Source organism: Lacerta agilis, chromosome 7 (assembly GCF_009819535.1).
Source record: "Lacerta agilis isolate rLacAgi1 chromosome 7, rLacAgi1.pri, whole genome shotgun sequence".
NCBI lineage: Eukaryota > Metazoa > Chordata > Lepidosauria > Squamata > Lacertidae > Lacerta > Lacerta agilis.
The window spans coordinates 41,167,309-41,184,677 of NC_046318.1; the positions used below are offsets into that span (position 1 = coordinate 41,167,309).

A 17,369-nucleotide genomic window follows, 5' to 3' on the forward strand; every position below is an offset into this window, starting at 1 on the left:
ATAAGACACCGTCTTATATTTATTTTCCCTCAAAACCCCCCACTATGGCTTATTTTCAGGGGATGTCTTATTTTTATTACCACAGATTTATAAACGGACCAAGTGAGAGCCATGAGAAGTACTAAATGTGGGTGCAGGCTGCCAAGACTGCACAGCTTATGTATGTTCTTTGCTAAACTTTTTTTCTTCTTTTAACACAAAGGAAATTCAAATACAATGGCAAGTATTTTTTTGGGAGGGGAGGAGTAATTTAGTCCCAATCCCAATAGTTTAACCTCTTGGGTTCTCTGCTGGGTCCCGCTGGCTCGGGGCTCCACGTGGCGCTGCTAGGCGTCCCTCTCACAGCTGCAGCAGCAGCCGGTTGTTGGTGCCGTGCCGGCAGACCTCAGCCGAGCCAAGCGGAGGCGAGGCCGCTGGCTCGGGGTGCTCCACACAGCACTGCCGGGTGTTCCACTCGGCGCTGCAGGAGCAGCCGGTTCCGGGCGCTGAGCTGGCAGGCGGAGGCGAGGCCGCTGGCTCGGGGCGCTCCATGCGGCGCTGCTCGGCATCCCACGCGGCGCTGCAGCAGCAGCCGGTTCCGGGCGCCGAGCTGGCAGGTGGAGGCAAGGCCAGGCAGAGGGGAGGCCGCTGGCTCAGGGCGCTCCACGCAGCGCTGCTGGGCGTTACGCTCAGCGCTGCAGCAGCTGGTTCCCGGTGCTGAGCTGGCAGGTGGAGGCAAGGCCAGGCGGAGGCAAGGCCACTGGCTCATGGCGCTCCGTGCAACGCTGCCGGGCGTTACGCTCAGCGCTGCAGCAGCCGGTTCCGGGCGCCGAGCTGGCAGGCCTCGGCCGGGCCAGGCAGAGGCGAGGCTGCTGGGTGTTCCGCTCGGTGCGGCGCTGCGGTAAAGAAGATGGGCAGCAGCTGGAGGGCGGCTCCTCCAGCAGGAAGGAGGCTTTAAGGTGCGGGCAGCCTCGCCTCTTCCTTGGCGCCCTCCAGAACTGCACTCAGCACTACGGCTTATTTTCGGGGTATGTCTTACATTTCGTAAATGGTTGAAAATCCTGCCATGGCTTATTTTATAGGGACATCTTATTTTATGAGAAACAGGGTACCTGTCTCTTTTTTGTAAGTTGAATAACCTAGCAGCCAGCTTGTAGCCACTCAATTCACAATATTATCTGGCACAGAGCAATACACTAAGAGTTTTATTTCAATCCCTAAAACAGCATAAAATGATATTTTTCAAATTGTTATCTATCTATCCAAATATATTCTGTGTTTTTAAACATATTGTCCAATCACATATGCTAGGAATTTAAGCATTTAAAAAGTGAGATGTATTTTATAAATGCGCACTTCTTGCTTACTTCTTCCAAATCCCTCAAGACCCACCTTTTCCACAGGTCTTTTAGCACAACCCCGAGTTCCCATACCCTATTGTAATTAAGAATAAATATCTAATGCAACAATTACTACATTCTTACCCTATTTTTCAGTGCCTCTGGATGTCTCTTCTATGTCGGATTTTAGACTGTAAGATCCCTGAGGTAAGGACTTGTCCTTATATAAAGTGCTGACACTATGCAGATGAATGCATTTTAAGAACATTCTGTATTTTGGGAGTCTTGTACAATGATATATTCCAGTGAGATGTATGAATTCAAAGGCAATTACCTTTAAGTTCCCAGCCTTTAAAAGGTTGATTTTGACATCAGGTTCAGGAGATGGGTTATTCCACTGATCATACAGCTGGACTATAAGTGGCTTCTGTAGTTCTTTGCCATTAATCACTGACACAGGCTAGAAGCAGTTCAAAAATTATTGCTATTTAAACCTGTAGTATTATTTATTTTATCTATGAAGCATTTCAAAGTGATTTAACAATACAGTAAAAACATACATATAGAATAGATTAATATATAAAAGTATTTCAAATATGTGTGTGTGTTTGTGTGTAAAACATTTCAAATGCAGTACAGAATCCAACAGGGATAAAAATCTCTACTCAGGAGGATTGTTAAAAGAAGAAAATCTTCAACAGATGCCTGTCTGATATGTAACGGGATGGAATTTCAAGAGGCAAGTGCTGCCCCACTAAAGGCCCAATTATGAGAAACTCCAGTCAGAAACATTATTTTCATACAAGCTACTCTTTTTGTTTCAATGTCTCTTTTCACGCCAGAGACCATGTTAAAGTTTCAGAAGTATTTAATATCAGTGAAACGCTGTAACGTTACGTTCATGCCTCTCCTCTCCCTATTTCCCGGAGGTATGGAGACTATTGCTGGTATTACATGAGGCAGACTTACGTTTTCTAACTCTGTCCAGTCCACAAGCACCAATTTAGCTGGAGGTCCTGCAATTAAATTTAGTCTCAAGAAATGAGAAAATTCACGCCAAGCAAAACACAGTTCTTTGGTTCCAGGAGGACTTGGTTTAAACCTGATTCCTGTGACACAAATAGTTTGTGTATCAGCCTATAAAGAAACACATAACAACATTTAAAAAACCAATAGGACTTCGATCTCATAAAGTTATTTGATTATAAAAGTGGAATGATAGGCATGCTTCTATTTATGGCATATGGGGTTTTGATTATTTTCTGCTCTTACCACTCTGCAATTTAAACAGCTTGTCCACCTGCTCAAGCCTTACCAACTGATACTCATCTAACACAGCAGGACTAGACAGTGTTCTGGACACCCCTTGAGGTGCATCTGCTGTAACAGCTGAGTAAAGGTGGATGCAAGCAATTTTATCCTCGAAAAGCTTTCCAAACAAGTTACAGCAAACTACCATCAGTTCTGCTACCTCCTTCAGGCCACACAGGAAAACGCCCTGCACTACCCAGAAGAGCTCCACTGAACGGCATAATGAGGATGCAAAGGAGGCAGCATACATGTGAGTGTGCAGGCTCCCACACTTTGACTGAGCATGTTGTTTGAACGTGGGCTTCTGGCTTAGCTATCCCACCCAAACCATGAGCCCTAAGACACAGAACAAACCTTGGTTGCTGCTCATGTTTAGTCTGGAGAGAGCTAAACAGTGAGCCTGGATTCAACAGACATACAGAGCCATACCACAGCTCAACTTATTGCAGCCTGCAGAAGAATGACCTGGGAGGAGCAAAGCAGCTGTGATTCTCTCTCTAGGAGTCTGCACACTTTCTATATTATGTGAAGAATCTTTATTATGCCACAACATAATATATGGTACACTGAAATGGCTTAATAAATAAAAGTGGATCCATCTTTATCCTAAGTTAGATATACCCCATGTCAACCAGTATGAGTTGACAAAACAGTAAATGAATTCAATTCAAGGTAACAACATTACAGAAAGTTTATGAAAGCTTTGTACTATTTGAGTTCTGGATAAAGACCCAACTAGCAAGAATAATAGCACTACAAAGGTGACATCCCAAGGAAAAACAGGCTCCTATTTACTTGCCATGAAAACAGAAGTAAATAGAGGTAAATCATTTGAAGAATCCTTACAAGCTTGAAAGTAGTAACTCCCCTTTGCCTCTTATCAGTTGTATGAATGTTATTAGGCTGTGTCAGGGATAGAGGCACAAGTTCCCTCCCCCCAAATAAGACGAGTTTCACTGATGCAATTCCTACATAACATGGTATTAAGAAATATACCTGCCAAACAATTCTCAATTCTGATTTATCCAGACCACTACCGTCTATTTCCAAGGAATCCAAACAAGTTGATGTCAGGTTTTGAATGTGATTTCCATGCTGATCTGTAATCATTACCTCTTTAAGAAAAACAAACAGAAGAATTAGAAACCATCTGCTATTATTTATATTTTATTTTATAATTCTAAAGATGGCTACTGGAAGTAAACAATGCTCTGAATATGGCAACCAGAAGGGTTCCTCCTTAAACCCTGTCCAGGTTGTCCCACTCAATACGGCTGCCAGACGGTAAACGAATCTCCCAATATGGCCACCAGAAATGACGTTACCAATTGACATGATCAATGGCCACACAACAAAGCAGAGCAGAACTCATGTCTGGAATCCCCAATATGGCAGGTGAATGAGTAGGGGGGCAAATTGGTGGGCATGGCTGTATATACTAGTGCACCACTGCCTCTTTTCCTATCCAAGCTTTGGATGATATGCAAAGCAGCAGCCTGTGCGCCAAGCTCTGGGCCAAGTTACATGGAGCTAAACAGCAAGGTCTCATTTATTGTACTTGAAATTGATTGTAGAGGAAAGAAAGGGAGGGAATCCAATTAACTAAGTGTTTCTTTGGTTTACTAGCTCAGGACTGAATGATGGGGAAACGGATTAGGGATAATAAAATTACAATGAATTCCTTAGAAGATCAAGTTATGGGGAAGATTAATTTGGGGTAAATTAATTTATAATTAATTTCTCAGAGGATCACAATAAGTAAATTAATTTATAATTAATTTCTCAGAGGATCACAATGAAAATCACAATTTAAACACATACACACCAGGAATAAATACACTGGAAATAAACACAGTAAAGGAAAGACAAGTGGTAAAGCCAGCTAGAATGTGCATTAATTGCAGCTGGTTCTGATCTCCATAAACATGGGGAAACTGGGAGTCTTTCAGTTGGGAAAGCTTTAGCTCTACTTAGCAAAAGTTTAGAGCGGGTGAAATACAGAGGATACTGTGAGTAAAGGCAGCAAAAAAAAGCAATACAGTGTCTAAGTAGGGCTGTAGATAAGGGAACTAAAGGCTAAAAAGGCAGGTAAAATGAGTGGGAAACAATCACAGTGGGGGAAGGGGCACTGAGAAGGAGAACTAATGATAAGGTTAAACACACAGAGAAAATCAACAAGAAGTAAAGAAGCAAGGAAATAACCAGCTTGAAAGAAGAACACCAGGAGTCTCAGGAAGAAACAACTATTTCCTGTGAGGCAAAGTAAAAAGCTGAAGGAGGCATTAAGACTGCAGTTTCCTATTTGATTTTTTAAATCTTTTAAAAGTTTGCAATGTTGCCTATTAACCACTAGGATGGACCCAAATCCCAATCCCAATCTGGTGGCAGGTAGTCCAGGATCTCCAGAAATGAGGACGCTGAATGCAGGCCTTAAAGCATAAAGTACAGATGGCAGGAGAGATATCCAGTGCTGCTGCTTTGAACAAGGTAGGAACTTGAAACTGAAAACCCTTCCAATAACACCACCAGTTAAAATTTCCTTGAGGTGACAAGTTTCTGCCTCAAGCGCTAGGTGACAGTAATTCCACCTAAGTCAGGATGACCAGCAGAGGATATAAAAGCTGTGTCCTAAGATAATGAGTACTCAGAGTCACAATATGCACCAATGTGGATCAGTCATCTTATGTAAGCAACAGCAAGTACAGTGGTGCCCCGCTAGACGAAAAACTCGCTAGACGAAAGGCATTCGCTAGCGGAAGGCTGCCCCGCAAGACAAAAAAGGCAATGGGCTTGCCTCGCAAGATGAATTCCCCCCCCCCCCGTGAAAACCGCTATTCTGCCTTGGTGCTTCGCAAGACGAAAAATTCGCTATACGAAGACACTCGCAGAACGAATTATTTTCGTCTTGCGAGGCACCACTGTACTGCCTTTTGCACAAATGCAACTTGTACACAATATAAAAATAAATAAAAAATGTTTTCATGAGACACTGATGAGTAAGGCAAGGGAGGCAACAAGACTGCAACTTGTCACACTTGCTGACCATGATATTGATGTAGATTGCTACAAGAATACAGTATGCCATCACACCTAAAGGTAAAAGGTAAAGGACCCCTGGATGGTTAAGTCCAGTCAAAGGCAACTATGGGGCTGCAGCGCTCATCTCGCTTTCAGGCTGAGTGAGCTGGCATTAGTCCACAGACAGCTTTCCGGGTCATGACTAAACTGCTTCTGGCGCAATGGAACACTGTGACGGAAACCAGAGCGCACAGAAATGCCGTTCACCTTCCTGCCAGAATGCAGGTGGCGCTGTGGTCTAAACCACTGAGCCTCTTGGGCTTGCCGATCAGAAGGTCAGCCGTTTGAATCCCTGTGACGGAGTGAGCTCCCGATGCTCTGTTCCAGCTCCTGCCAACCTAGCAGTTTGAAAGCACGCCAGTATAAGTACAGTGGTACCTCTGGTTACGTACTTAATTCGTTCTGGAGGTCCGTTCTTAACCTGAAACTATTCTTAACCTGAAGCACCACTTTAGCTAATGGTACCTCCCGCTGCTGCTGCGCCGCCAGATCACGATTTCTGTTCTTATCCTGAAGCAAAGTTCTTAACCTGAAGCGTTATTTCTGGGTTAGCGGAGTATGTAACCTGAAGCGTATGTAACCTGAGGTACCACTGTAGGTAAATAGGTACCGCTGCATCACACCTACATTTGTGTCAGAAGAAAAGAAAAAAAGTAAAGTACTTACCAATTTCTTCTTGTAGTTTTTCACCCATTTGTATTGTATTAGATCCTTTTAATTTGCATTTAATATGTTTTGGCTCATCAGCAAGTGGTCTACAGAAACAAATACTGACAGCTTAACAGATTTGTACTTCTAAGTAAAATAGAAAAAAAATGCTATAATTCTTTCAAGATACAATTTCTTAAGATGTAAATGGCCGATTCTAGATGGAGTTGCATTCCATTTGACAGAATAGCTATGTAGTCTGGGGATGCTCCTAGATAAAACATAGTTGCTGGGGGCTCAAGTGACGGCAGTGACAAGGAATTTCTTTGGTTAGCTGTGGCAGTCTGCGGACAGAAGTAGCATGGTCATAGTAACTCATGCACTTGTAATCTTCCAGTTGGATTACTATAAACTATGGTAGATCCTGAAGCTGTTTTAGAAGCTTCAGATAGGCTAGGCCACCTAATAATCTGCACTATCAAGATTGCATGACATTGATCCTGAGAATTAATTGGTTGCCAATATGATACCGGGTCTAATTCAATGTGCTGGCAATGACACCTATAAAGCCATATGAAACTTAGGACTTTAGTTGAAAGTGTGTCTCCTCCTGTTTCAACATTAAACTCATTAGGGGAAGCCCTTCTCGCTAACCACTTGCTTGACAAGATTCACTATGCAGCAATATGGAAGCGGGCAGCTTATTTGTAGAATGCCCTCCCTGCTGAGATATGCCTGGTGTCATCTCCTTTCCTCTGATTTGCTGAGTTCCCTCTTTTTTTCTCTTTCTTTTGTCTGGAAGTGGACTTGTAGCTGCAGAGCCTGAAAGGAGCCTGCACTTTAAAGACAGGAGGTTGTCTGGGCATCAAGGAAACAGGCCAGTAAGCCTTCAGATTTCAGTGTCCTCTCTCCTCCATGTCGCTCCGCCCCCTCAAGGTGAGAGTAATGTTAAACACTTCCTCACTGTCCTTTATCATCCAACAAGGTGACATTAGCTGGGTTCTTAGATGTCTTACGATGTTTTACAGCTATATATGCTTTAGAGCTACTTTCCCAACTATTAACACACATCTGACACACACACACACACACACACACACACACACACACACACACGTGCAGATCAAATACAGTACTTATTTAGCAAAAGTGCATTTTAAGCAATATATTCCATGAATTCCTATGATTCTTCTGTATATATACTTCACACAGCACTAAGGTTATTCCATGTATCACAGCACTCAGAGTGTAAGTATCATGATCAACATCATTATAATGACTTATTTTAGAACTGGCTGTTTTGTGCATCTGCAGTGCACTGCCTTTGAAGCTCTTAATGTCTAATATATGCTTGACTGTATACTGATATTTACAGACTTAAAAGTTGTTACCAATAACAGCAAACATTTTTTGTATGCTGTAACCAACAGAAACAGCCACTGAGCAAACTTTGCAACAGGACTACAACTGAGGAAAATATACAAACCTTATTGTGAATGCACTTTCCAAAGATACATGCCCATCATGGAATGAAACTACACAATAGCGCACATCATTCACAGATGTTGGTACCTTCACATCAGGTAATAAGCCATTAACCAACTGTTCTCTATTAATCTTTGGAGTCCAATTTACCTAGTAAACAAAAATATTTTCAATAGAGTGTGTCAGGTGTAAAAATAACATGACTGCTTACTTTTGTAACAAAATTTAAAAAATAACAGGGTCTCTGACTACATAATACTCATGATCCTACTTTTAAACAACAAGTATAGATAATAGCAGTTATTTTATGGCCAATTTTTTTGGAGAATAAAATTATTTGATTGAAATACAAATTTAGCTTCTTTGCAGCTATTACAAGTGCACTAATGATAAAAACCCTATTTGGTCAAGGAAGTCCATACAAATTTAAATGTTGATGTGAGAGGGATAAAATAAGAACACTAATATTTTAAGCAAGAGTAGGTTTTATTCACGAGAACAAGCAGGCTGTGGAAGTGTAGTAATTAAATTGTCCATACTGTGTTGCAAATAGATAGGACTACCAGACTCTCATTCTATCCTGCCGTACAATTTATTCAGCTTACTGTAACAGCCTGCCTTACCTATCATGCCCCTCGCTAGGATTCTAGGCCCTCCTCAGAAAATTTGGCAGCGACTTCCTCAAGGAATGAATAACTGATTTAGTTGGAAACTGGTGTGAAAGCTTCAAATCTCCTTGTGACTATACTGGAGGAAGTCGAATAAGAGCCAGTGCCTCACCCCAAGTTCATTCCTCAAGGACTAAATTCTGGTTTACTGTTACAGCTGAATATGGCCCATATTTCTTATGGAGGGTGGTGGCATTTACTGGAGGATTGGAAGGGACTAATGAAATTAGTGTGAGAAGAATAGGATTTTGCACTAACTGTTGGCCAACTGTCCCTTGGTATTATGAGCACCAGTCCCATTCAACTACCGGCATAAATTTAAATATTTATTTATTTATTGCCTCCACAAACAAAATTAAGAGATTGCAAGACCTCATTTTTTTTAAAAAAGAGAAAATGTTTAAATATTTAGGTTATGGTGTAACATAAAGCTAAATACAAAATTGGTAGAGTACTAAGAATGCGATACCAAAATGTTGAGCTGACTTTAATATATAAAAAAATTAACCAGTAATTTCAGCTTTATTTACATAATTATTACTTCTGGAATTAAATACTAATGATATGTGCTGCATACAGAGGAAACAAGCCCCTCACCTGCATACAGCAATGCACAGATCTGCAGTGAGAGAGAAAAAGAAAAAAGAAAAGAGAGAGAAAGGGAGAGACTGCTTATACGGGAACCTACATATTCAAGAGAAAGGATCCAGAGAGAGGACTGGATCATTCCCATAATCTTCATTTCAAGCAAATCTATTAACTAACACAAAGTATAAAGGTAAAGGGACCCCTGACCATTAGGTCCAGTCGCGGACGACTCTGGGGTTGCGGCGCTCATCTCGCTTTACTGGCCAAGGGAGCCGGCATACAGCTTTTGGGTCATGTGGCCAGCATGACTAAGCCACTTCTGGCAAACCAGAGAAGCACATGGAAACGCCGTTTACTTTTCCGCCGGAGCGGTACCTATTTATCTACTTGCACTTTGACATGATTTTGAACTGCTAGGTTGGCAGGAGCAGGGACCGAGTAACAGGAGCTCACCCCATCACGGGGATTCGAACCGCCAACCTTCTGATCGGCAAGCCCTAGGCTCTGTGGTTTAACCCACAGCCCCACCCGCGTCCCACCACAAAGTATAATAATGTTTGATTTCTTTCTGTCAACAGCTGTTGCAACATCCTAGAGAACAGAAGAAACATTTCAAATATGCAAAACTCCAAAAAATACAAAAGCTCCAGAATATGAAAAAAAACCAATTATTGAAACTTTTAAAACATTAAATAGCATAAATCCAAATATACTCCTGGTTTGGTCAGATTAAAACATCACCATATCAATTAACTGCTGTGTGTTAAATAGTTTCTGCTCAGATTCTTGAAGCTGTCAGGATATAGAGAGAAATCCAACATGACATGTAAGTTGTCATAGAGTAGACAAGATTTGAGGCGAGAGAAGATCTGTGGCATGAGCAGCCTCACTGACATTTCTACCCTCATTCAATATGTATTTTTTCTAAGCTCTGCAGAGAGAGACTGCACTCCTTCTGCTCATCATCCCATATGCAGCTAGGAGTCCACATTCCTCTTACGCAGCAGAAGCATCTACATGCATTTCTGCCTGCAAAGATCTGGTTATTATCAACAGTTGATTGATTGTGGGGTGGTGGGCGTCAGAAAGGACTATGTTTAGCCTATGTTTAGACTATGATGGAACATGGGCCAGTGGTCCCTGGTATGTGCTAGATGCTGACCGTTTAGTGTTTTATAGGTCAACACCAGTATTTAGAGAGAAGGTAGATCACTGGAGTAGTTGTCCAGTGTTTGTTGTTCTTATATGACTCCGTTGCCTAAAAGCATTCAATTTTAAAATCTCTGGTATTTTACTCCCATCAGTACACTGCAAAATATCCCTTAAATGTTCACTTTGGTTTGATATTCATAAACATGATTGTCATGTGAACTCTTCACTGGCATACAAAAAGTAGTGGAAATGGTTGAATTATTAACATAAATAAAAGCCTTCTTTATTTAACTGTTATGCTTGAATTTCTAGTTTTGTGGCTCTCTGATCAAAGCTTAAATTCTGTGTGGAGCAAAACTAGAGCTAAAAATTTAGACTTTCCACCTTGCGTAGAAAATTTTAAAATGGCCATAGGAGAGCCTCTTGTCTGCCTGATATACAATGACTTTCCCTAAGCTCCGGGATTTCTTCACAGCTATTCACTTTCAAACCATGTCAAAATGCTTGGCATATACTGCTATATTCAATTGGCACAATGAATTTGTGGAGCTTCTGAGTTGGGAAGACCTCCCACATTACTATTATTAAGCTATTTTTCCTCCAAGGAGCCCTTGTCTGTTTTAGCCTCACAAGAAAGGTGATGACTAGCCCAGCTAGTCTTCTATATTACACTGGGTCTCAATACATGCTATTCTCTCTATTTATTTTCAGCCATAATTTAAATTTCTTGGTGCTATTTTAACTCATGGTTGAGTCCTACTCAGAAACATGGTTTCATGGCTTAGGAGCATATACATATGTCTGTTGTTACTTCCCCTGAGGAAGCGTAGAATTTTGAATTATGTAAATAAACTATGGAACAACTATGGAAAATGTGCCTTTCAGGTGTCATGTTAACATGATATATCCCACTTTCCCACATAGCTTAGGTTGAATTCCTTCAAAAAAGCAATGGAAATACTGATGTAAACAAAGCAAACATTTTCTTTTTATAGTATTTTTGTTATGGTAACCTTTCCTCTTCTCCTTAATACGATACTGCCAGATCACAAAACTAATGTTTATGCTGAATCAAAGTTTTAACGTCCTGAAAATACCAACCTTAACTTTTTCGGCCAGTGTGGGAGTGATTAATATTTCTCTTTCCCCTTCATCATACATTTGGAAGATGAGATTCTGCATCACATCACCTGCAACCCAGTTAATTTCATCCTGGTGTTGGATCTGCATAGCTTTTTCTCCCTCGATGCTAAAAATTTGTAATCTTGCAACAGAGCTACTGGGAAGCAATTTAATAGTCTTCTCCAATGGTGATACACTTTTACAACTCTAATAATAAAAAGGAGAAAGGAAAACAGAAGAAGTAACTGGAACTGTAGCACTTTGCAGATGCACTTACACTGATGTATTGCAATCTAACCTCATGGTAACTTTAGCTCTATATTGGCCAGTATGCTTCTGAATAATAAATAATAATAATAATAATACTAAATTTATTTTTTATTTTTTTATATCCTGCCCATCTGGCTGGGTTTCCCCAGCCACTCTGGAAGACTTCCAACAAAATATTAAAATACAATAGTGCGTCAAACATTAAAAGCTTCCCTAAACAGGGCTGCCTTCAGATGTCTTCTAAAAGTCAGGTAGTTGTTTTTCTCTTTGACATCTGGTAGGGCGTTCCACAGGGTGGGCGCCACTACTGAGAAGGCCCCCTCTGCCTGGTTCCCTATAACTTGGCTTCTCGCAGCAAGGGAACCACCAGAAGGCCCTTGGCACTGGACCTCAGTGTCTGGGCAGAACAATTGGGGTGGAGATGCCACATGCTGGCAATCACAGGTGGCCAGACTGCTGTTGCACTCATGTCCCACTTGCAAACTTCCCACAAGCATCTGGTTGGCCAGTGCGAGAAAAGGATGCTGGACTAGACAGGCCACTAGCCTGATCCAGCAATCTTGTCTTATGTTTCAGTTACAGGTAGGTAGCCGTGTTGGTCTGCCATAGTCAAAACAAACAAACAAACAAAATTCCTTCCAGTAGCACCTTAGAGACCAACTAAGTTTGTTCTTGGTATGAGCTTTCGTGTGCATGCACAATCTGAAGAAGTGTGCATGCACATGAAAGCTCATACCAAGAACAAACTTAGTTGGTCTCTAAGGTGCTACTGGAAGGAATTTTTTATTTTATTTTGTTTTGTCTTATGTTTATCATTTTATTTTCTTACCATTTTATGTTCTGAAGACCAAAGGAAGATATTGCTACAAAAAAGTCCAAACAATTGGACAGAAATAAAATAAAAAACTACACACACTAGACTAGCCAATATGGGAGACTGGGAAAATTACAAATGAAAGTCAGCAAGAAAAGCTGAATCAAGTGGTTTGGAGGCAAGGAATAAGCTGACGAAGGGGGAGAACACCGTAGCTTTCTTTGAAGTTACAGTATGTCCTGCCTTTGAGCAGTACAGGAAGCTAATAGCACTTAGAAACATCTGACACCCAAATGAGAAATGAAGTTCGTAGTAGGTGAAGGATTACAAAGGAGAGATTTTTTTAGATGTGTTGTATGAGTATACAAGCAACCCCTGTGAAGAGAGAAGTCCTGAACTTCCCTGTTTAAAAATAAGGGACTCATCAGGCCCCTTCAGTTCATGCTAGATGGTATTGGGGTTCTGAGGGTCTTTTGACCTAAATGAGGGGTGAAATAGGTTGGAAATGTCTAATCGTATTTATCAAGGACAACCAATTTCTCATTATTCAAAGATATTGGTAATCCAGAAGAATATAAAGGCAATTTTTACAGAGTAAGATAGGGTCACTTCCACTGATCCAGCCACCAGTGGAAAGAATTTCATGGAGCAACATTGCTCACATCTCAAACAATGGAATTTGAGCATTCAAGTGTCATAGGTCACTAAATGGCAACAAGTAGCAAAAACATTACAGCTATTTCAACTTACAGGTATTTCAAACCTTGCTTTAAGTGTCTGATCTTTCTTTATATTCTCTACATGCAGAACTGGTCCAGTTAAGATATTTGTTCCACCACTGCTGCAATCCACAGCATATACAGGAAGACCTGGAGCTCCTGAAAACTAAAACAATCACATCATAAATAAAGAGTTTTCATATCAATAGGTGGGCACAAAGCCGGGGTTGAGAACCTTTTTCAGCCTGAGGGTTGGATTTCCCCATTTTCAACCCTTCTGGGGGCTGCATGCCATTGATGGGTAGGGTCAAGAGGGAAAAAGCAGGCAGAGTAATGGATGAGACACTTTGTACAGTATGCTATGTTCCACACACAGACACACTGTATCTTCTATCCAAGCAAGCAAGAGGCATTATTCCAATTCAATGACACATTTCAGCAGGGCAAAAGCATTTGAAGAAAGCAGGGAAGGAGCCAGTGAACTGTGTGGTGGCCAGGGGAGTGTCCTGAGGGCTGGATATAAAAACTTGGGAGGATCACAGTTCCCCACCCCTTGGATAAAGGTATCGAGTAATGGAATAAAAGTCTCAGAAATAACTGAAGTACTTCAGGAGGAGTTTTGTCATAAAGAAAAGGAAGAATAATTCTTACTAAGAAATTTTCATGACCACCTATCACAAAAGCTAATTTGATTCATTTAAATAACATCTTTATAAATTAGGTTAATTCAAGCCCATGTGTGTTCTTTTTAAGAGATTCATGAAGTAGCCTGAAATAAAGTGCCACACCACATAAAATTAAAACTCTAGTACTTCCTGTGCTACACTACAATTAATTAATTTAATCTCAAGTTATTAAATAAGTAGTAGCACCAAGTCAAAGCACAAAGGACACAGGCCAACCCCTGAAACCAAAAGAAATCCCTTCAAGCAAACAGGGAGCACCGCAGAGCAACGAAAGGCATCAATGGAGAAAAAAACTGCATAGAAAATCAGATGATACTGTTTCCTGCCCCCAGATGACTAATAAGACCAACACCCATTTTCCCCACAAACAAGAAACAACAGCAGCAAACACCAAACAAACACCACTGAAAACTAACACAACAGCACACAAGAAGCACAAGTCAGAGCAAAGCTGAATAGCGTGGGACACAGCTTCTCCAGAGTGAAGGCAGTTGTAACTTGGTAGGGGCTAGTTGGATATGAGCAAAGCCGCCTTAATCAGCTGTCATCCTGCCTTCAAGCATCAAAGGGAAATATCATTCCACCCAAGAACATTTTCACTCAAAGGAAGAAAGTAAAAGCAAAAATCTGCTCAGGGGTTTAAGTATATATAAAAAAATTTAACTGCAAACTTCAATTGCGCAGTAACTTATAAAAATATTTAGTTAACTATGGCATATTTAAAATTACCCTGATACAAGGAAAGCATTTGATGAATGGATTTGCAATGCTATTTTTCTAGAAAAAGAGGTGCCGGAACTTACCATGAACACCTCCCTAGTTCTCTTATAATGGCAACGGGACCCACCTGAGAGTTGCTGGAACTGAGTTCCGGTGAGTTCCTGCTGAAGCAAGGGGGCAAGGAAGACAATCTCTAATTCACTTCTGAGGAAGGATGGGCGTCTACCCTCGGATTTTTGATGCTCATATGTAGTGTCAGAGGCAATTTTTCAGTAATATAACACTGAGATAATTGCACTAGTCCAATTGCACTAATGCCATATTTTTTAAAAGAAGAAGAACAGAAGCTGTTGACCTACCTTGCAATGAACAATTAGTTTTGGTTGTGCTGTTATGTTGCCCACTTCATCCAGCACTTCAACCTGGAAAGGAAATGCTGTTCCATTTTCAATTTTCAACGTGTCAGTGTCTGGTTTGACATTTAGCTGCCATGGTGGACCTGTTTATAAACTAGAGTTTAGTTTCTGTTTTCAAAACAAACAACCAAGACAGCTTTGAAAAAGTCAAAAACATTTTTTAATTGCTATACAATAAGTTTTAAGAATAATTTCCAAGTTTTTATTCAACGGAACTGAAATAAAATTTATTTAGTATGCAACTGAAAACACCAATTTAGTTTTTATGCAAGATAAGATTTATGGTATCACCACTTAAGGCATAAATTGGATGAATGTTATGTTGGAAAGAGAAATAAACTCCCCTCAAAATTAAGTTTAAGACAAACTGGTTTTGAGTTATACCTTCTGGCATGAGACCACATAATACCATGTTACATCTGATTATGGTTCCAGAACAGACACCTATTTTTATTTAATTCAAGCTTAAAAAAAAAACTTCCATAGAGACTTTCATTTTTTAATAAACCATTCTACATTCACCTGAGTGGAATACAGAAATGAAATATAAAACATGATACGGATCATGAAATAGCATTACATAAAGAACAACCAGAATTAAACCTGTAGAAATAGACTCATTTGGAAAGGGTTGATAGAAAAGAAAATATTCCAGCAAGCATCAAAAACAATATTGGGGCTTACTTCAGTTCAAAGGAAGAGAATTCCAGAGACCGGGTACCACAACTTTACTGTATCTTATATCATTAATACATCTTCATCAAGACATGTAACTAACTGGGGTGTGATGTAGGAGATAGACAGCTTCTATGATACCAGAACTATGGTCCAGAACTATAAAGGGAGCTATATAACAGTAGTAAAATCTTGAATCTAGTTTAGTAACAAATGGGCAGTGACATGCTACCAATAGGTTGTCCCAGAGAGCAGAAGTATTTTGTACTAGCTGCAGCTTCTGGACCACATTCAATGACAGGCCCATGTGTAGTGGATCACCTTAATTAAGTCATATGTTTCAAACATTTCACTAACCTGGAAGAAGTTTGATTTTCAAAACCTGGGATTCCTCCTTCAAACCAGGAAGAGTAACTTTCAGATTGAAGTTCTATTGAAAAATATAATTTTAAAAGTCAATGTTAAATAATGCCCATGAATTTTTTGTTCAGTTTTCAAAGTGAATAATCCTGTAAAGCAATTATATATTTCCACCCCCTAGGAAACTACTTAAAATGTTCCACTTTTAATCTTTACTCTTGTCTAACACCCTCAAGCTACTTAACTGAGGTTCTTAACTGAGGCTCCTTCTATTTCGAAATCCTACATTAAGACACACTTACAGTAATCCCAACATAAATAAATGGTACTTGAAACAGTGGTAAGGAAATTGCACCCAGGGCAGGTGCGCAGGGGGGCAGGGCACAGAGGAAGCCCCCTGAGGCTTGCCTCGCAAAACGGGGCAGAGGGCGCATTCACGCACCACAGTCCAGGAGAGTGGGCGTCCACTCTCTATCGGAGCTGCCAGGCTGACACCTCACAGCCTAACTCTGCACCTTGGGTCAGGCTTGACCTGGGGATGGAGGTGTCATGGCTGGGTGCCTCATGCACCCACAGTCTTTCATCTTTCCAGGTCAGGGTTGACTTCGGGATGGAGCTGCTGTGGGGGGCGCACTTGGTGAGGAGAGGGGCGGCAGCTCTGTGCCACAACTCTCCACTCTGTACCTGGGTCAGACGTGACCTGGAAGTGGAATTGAAGCGGAGCTGCGGCTGGGTGCGAGGAAGCTGCCTTGCACACCAAAGCCAGGTTTTGATAGGAGCCTGTTGTGTGGCCACCTAGTTGTGCCCTCTCCAGAAAATGTGACCCGGGGCAATGTCCCACCCGCTCTCCCTTAGACTTGAAGGACTTCTAGAATACCTGACTTAATAATCTACAAACTAATTATTGAATAGAAAATATATAAAAAATTAAAATATTTTAGATAAATATTTTAATTCATATGAAAAACAACTATGATTCTTTAGACAACAAGTATGCAACCACATATTTATTAAAAGTAAACAAGCATTTTTTTTGCCATAATTCAACTTACCTTGCCCTGGTAATTGTTTACCAGGCCTTTAGCAGTTACACCCTTAACAGCACAATTTGGTCCTTTATCTATTTCTTCATACTGTAATGTTAAGCCACTACAAACACAAATGAAAATAATTTTCAGAACTAAAGTGACCATTTTAAAATTGCAACTAAATAATACATAATGTGGAGTTACCCATGAGGGCTCTTTCTGAATATACAGAATATTCTGTGACGATGAGTGACCCTTCTCATTCACTTCAGAAGACTAAAATTCCAGAAGCTTCTGAAACATCTACTGT

General features: G+C 40.7%; 1 protein-coding gene across 1 annotated transcript in view; it reads right to left on the minus strand.

Annotated features, from left to right (window-relative positions):
- SMCHD1 (structural maintenance of chromosomes flexible hinge domain containing 1) overlaps positions 1-17,369 on the minus strand; it is a 65,451-nt gene that overhangs the window by 21,348 nt on the left and 26,734 nt on the right. The window contains exons 21-30 of the mRNA XM_033154982.1: positions 17,084-17,180; positions 16,029-16,101; positions 14,940-15,079; positions 13,206-13,340; positions 11,351-11,578; positions 7,843-7,991; positions 6,375-6,463; positions 3,627-3,745; positions 2,289-2,456; positions 1,654-1,779 (exon numbers count right to left, since the gene is read on the minus strand). Coding sequence (XP_033010873.1) covers positions 1,654-1,779; positions 2,289-2,456; positions 3,627-3,745; positions 6,375-6,463; positions 7,843-7,991; positions 11,351-11,578; positions 13,206-13,340; positions 14,940-15,079; positions 16,029-16,101; positions 17,084-17,180 — 1,324 coding nt within the window. The remainder of the gene's footprint in view (positions 1-1,653; positions 1,780-2,288; positions 2,457-3,626; positions 3,746-6,374; positions 6,464-7,842; positions 7,992-11,350; positions 11,579-13,205; positions 13,341-14,939; positions 15,080-16,028; positions 16,102-17,083; positions 17,181-17,369) is intronic.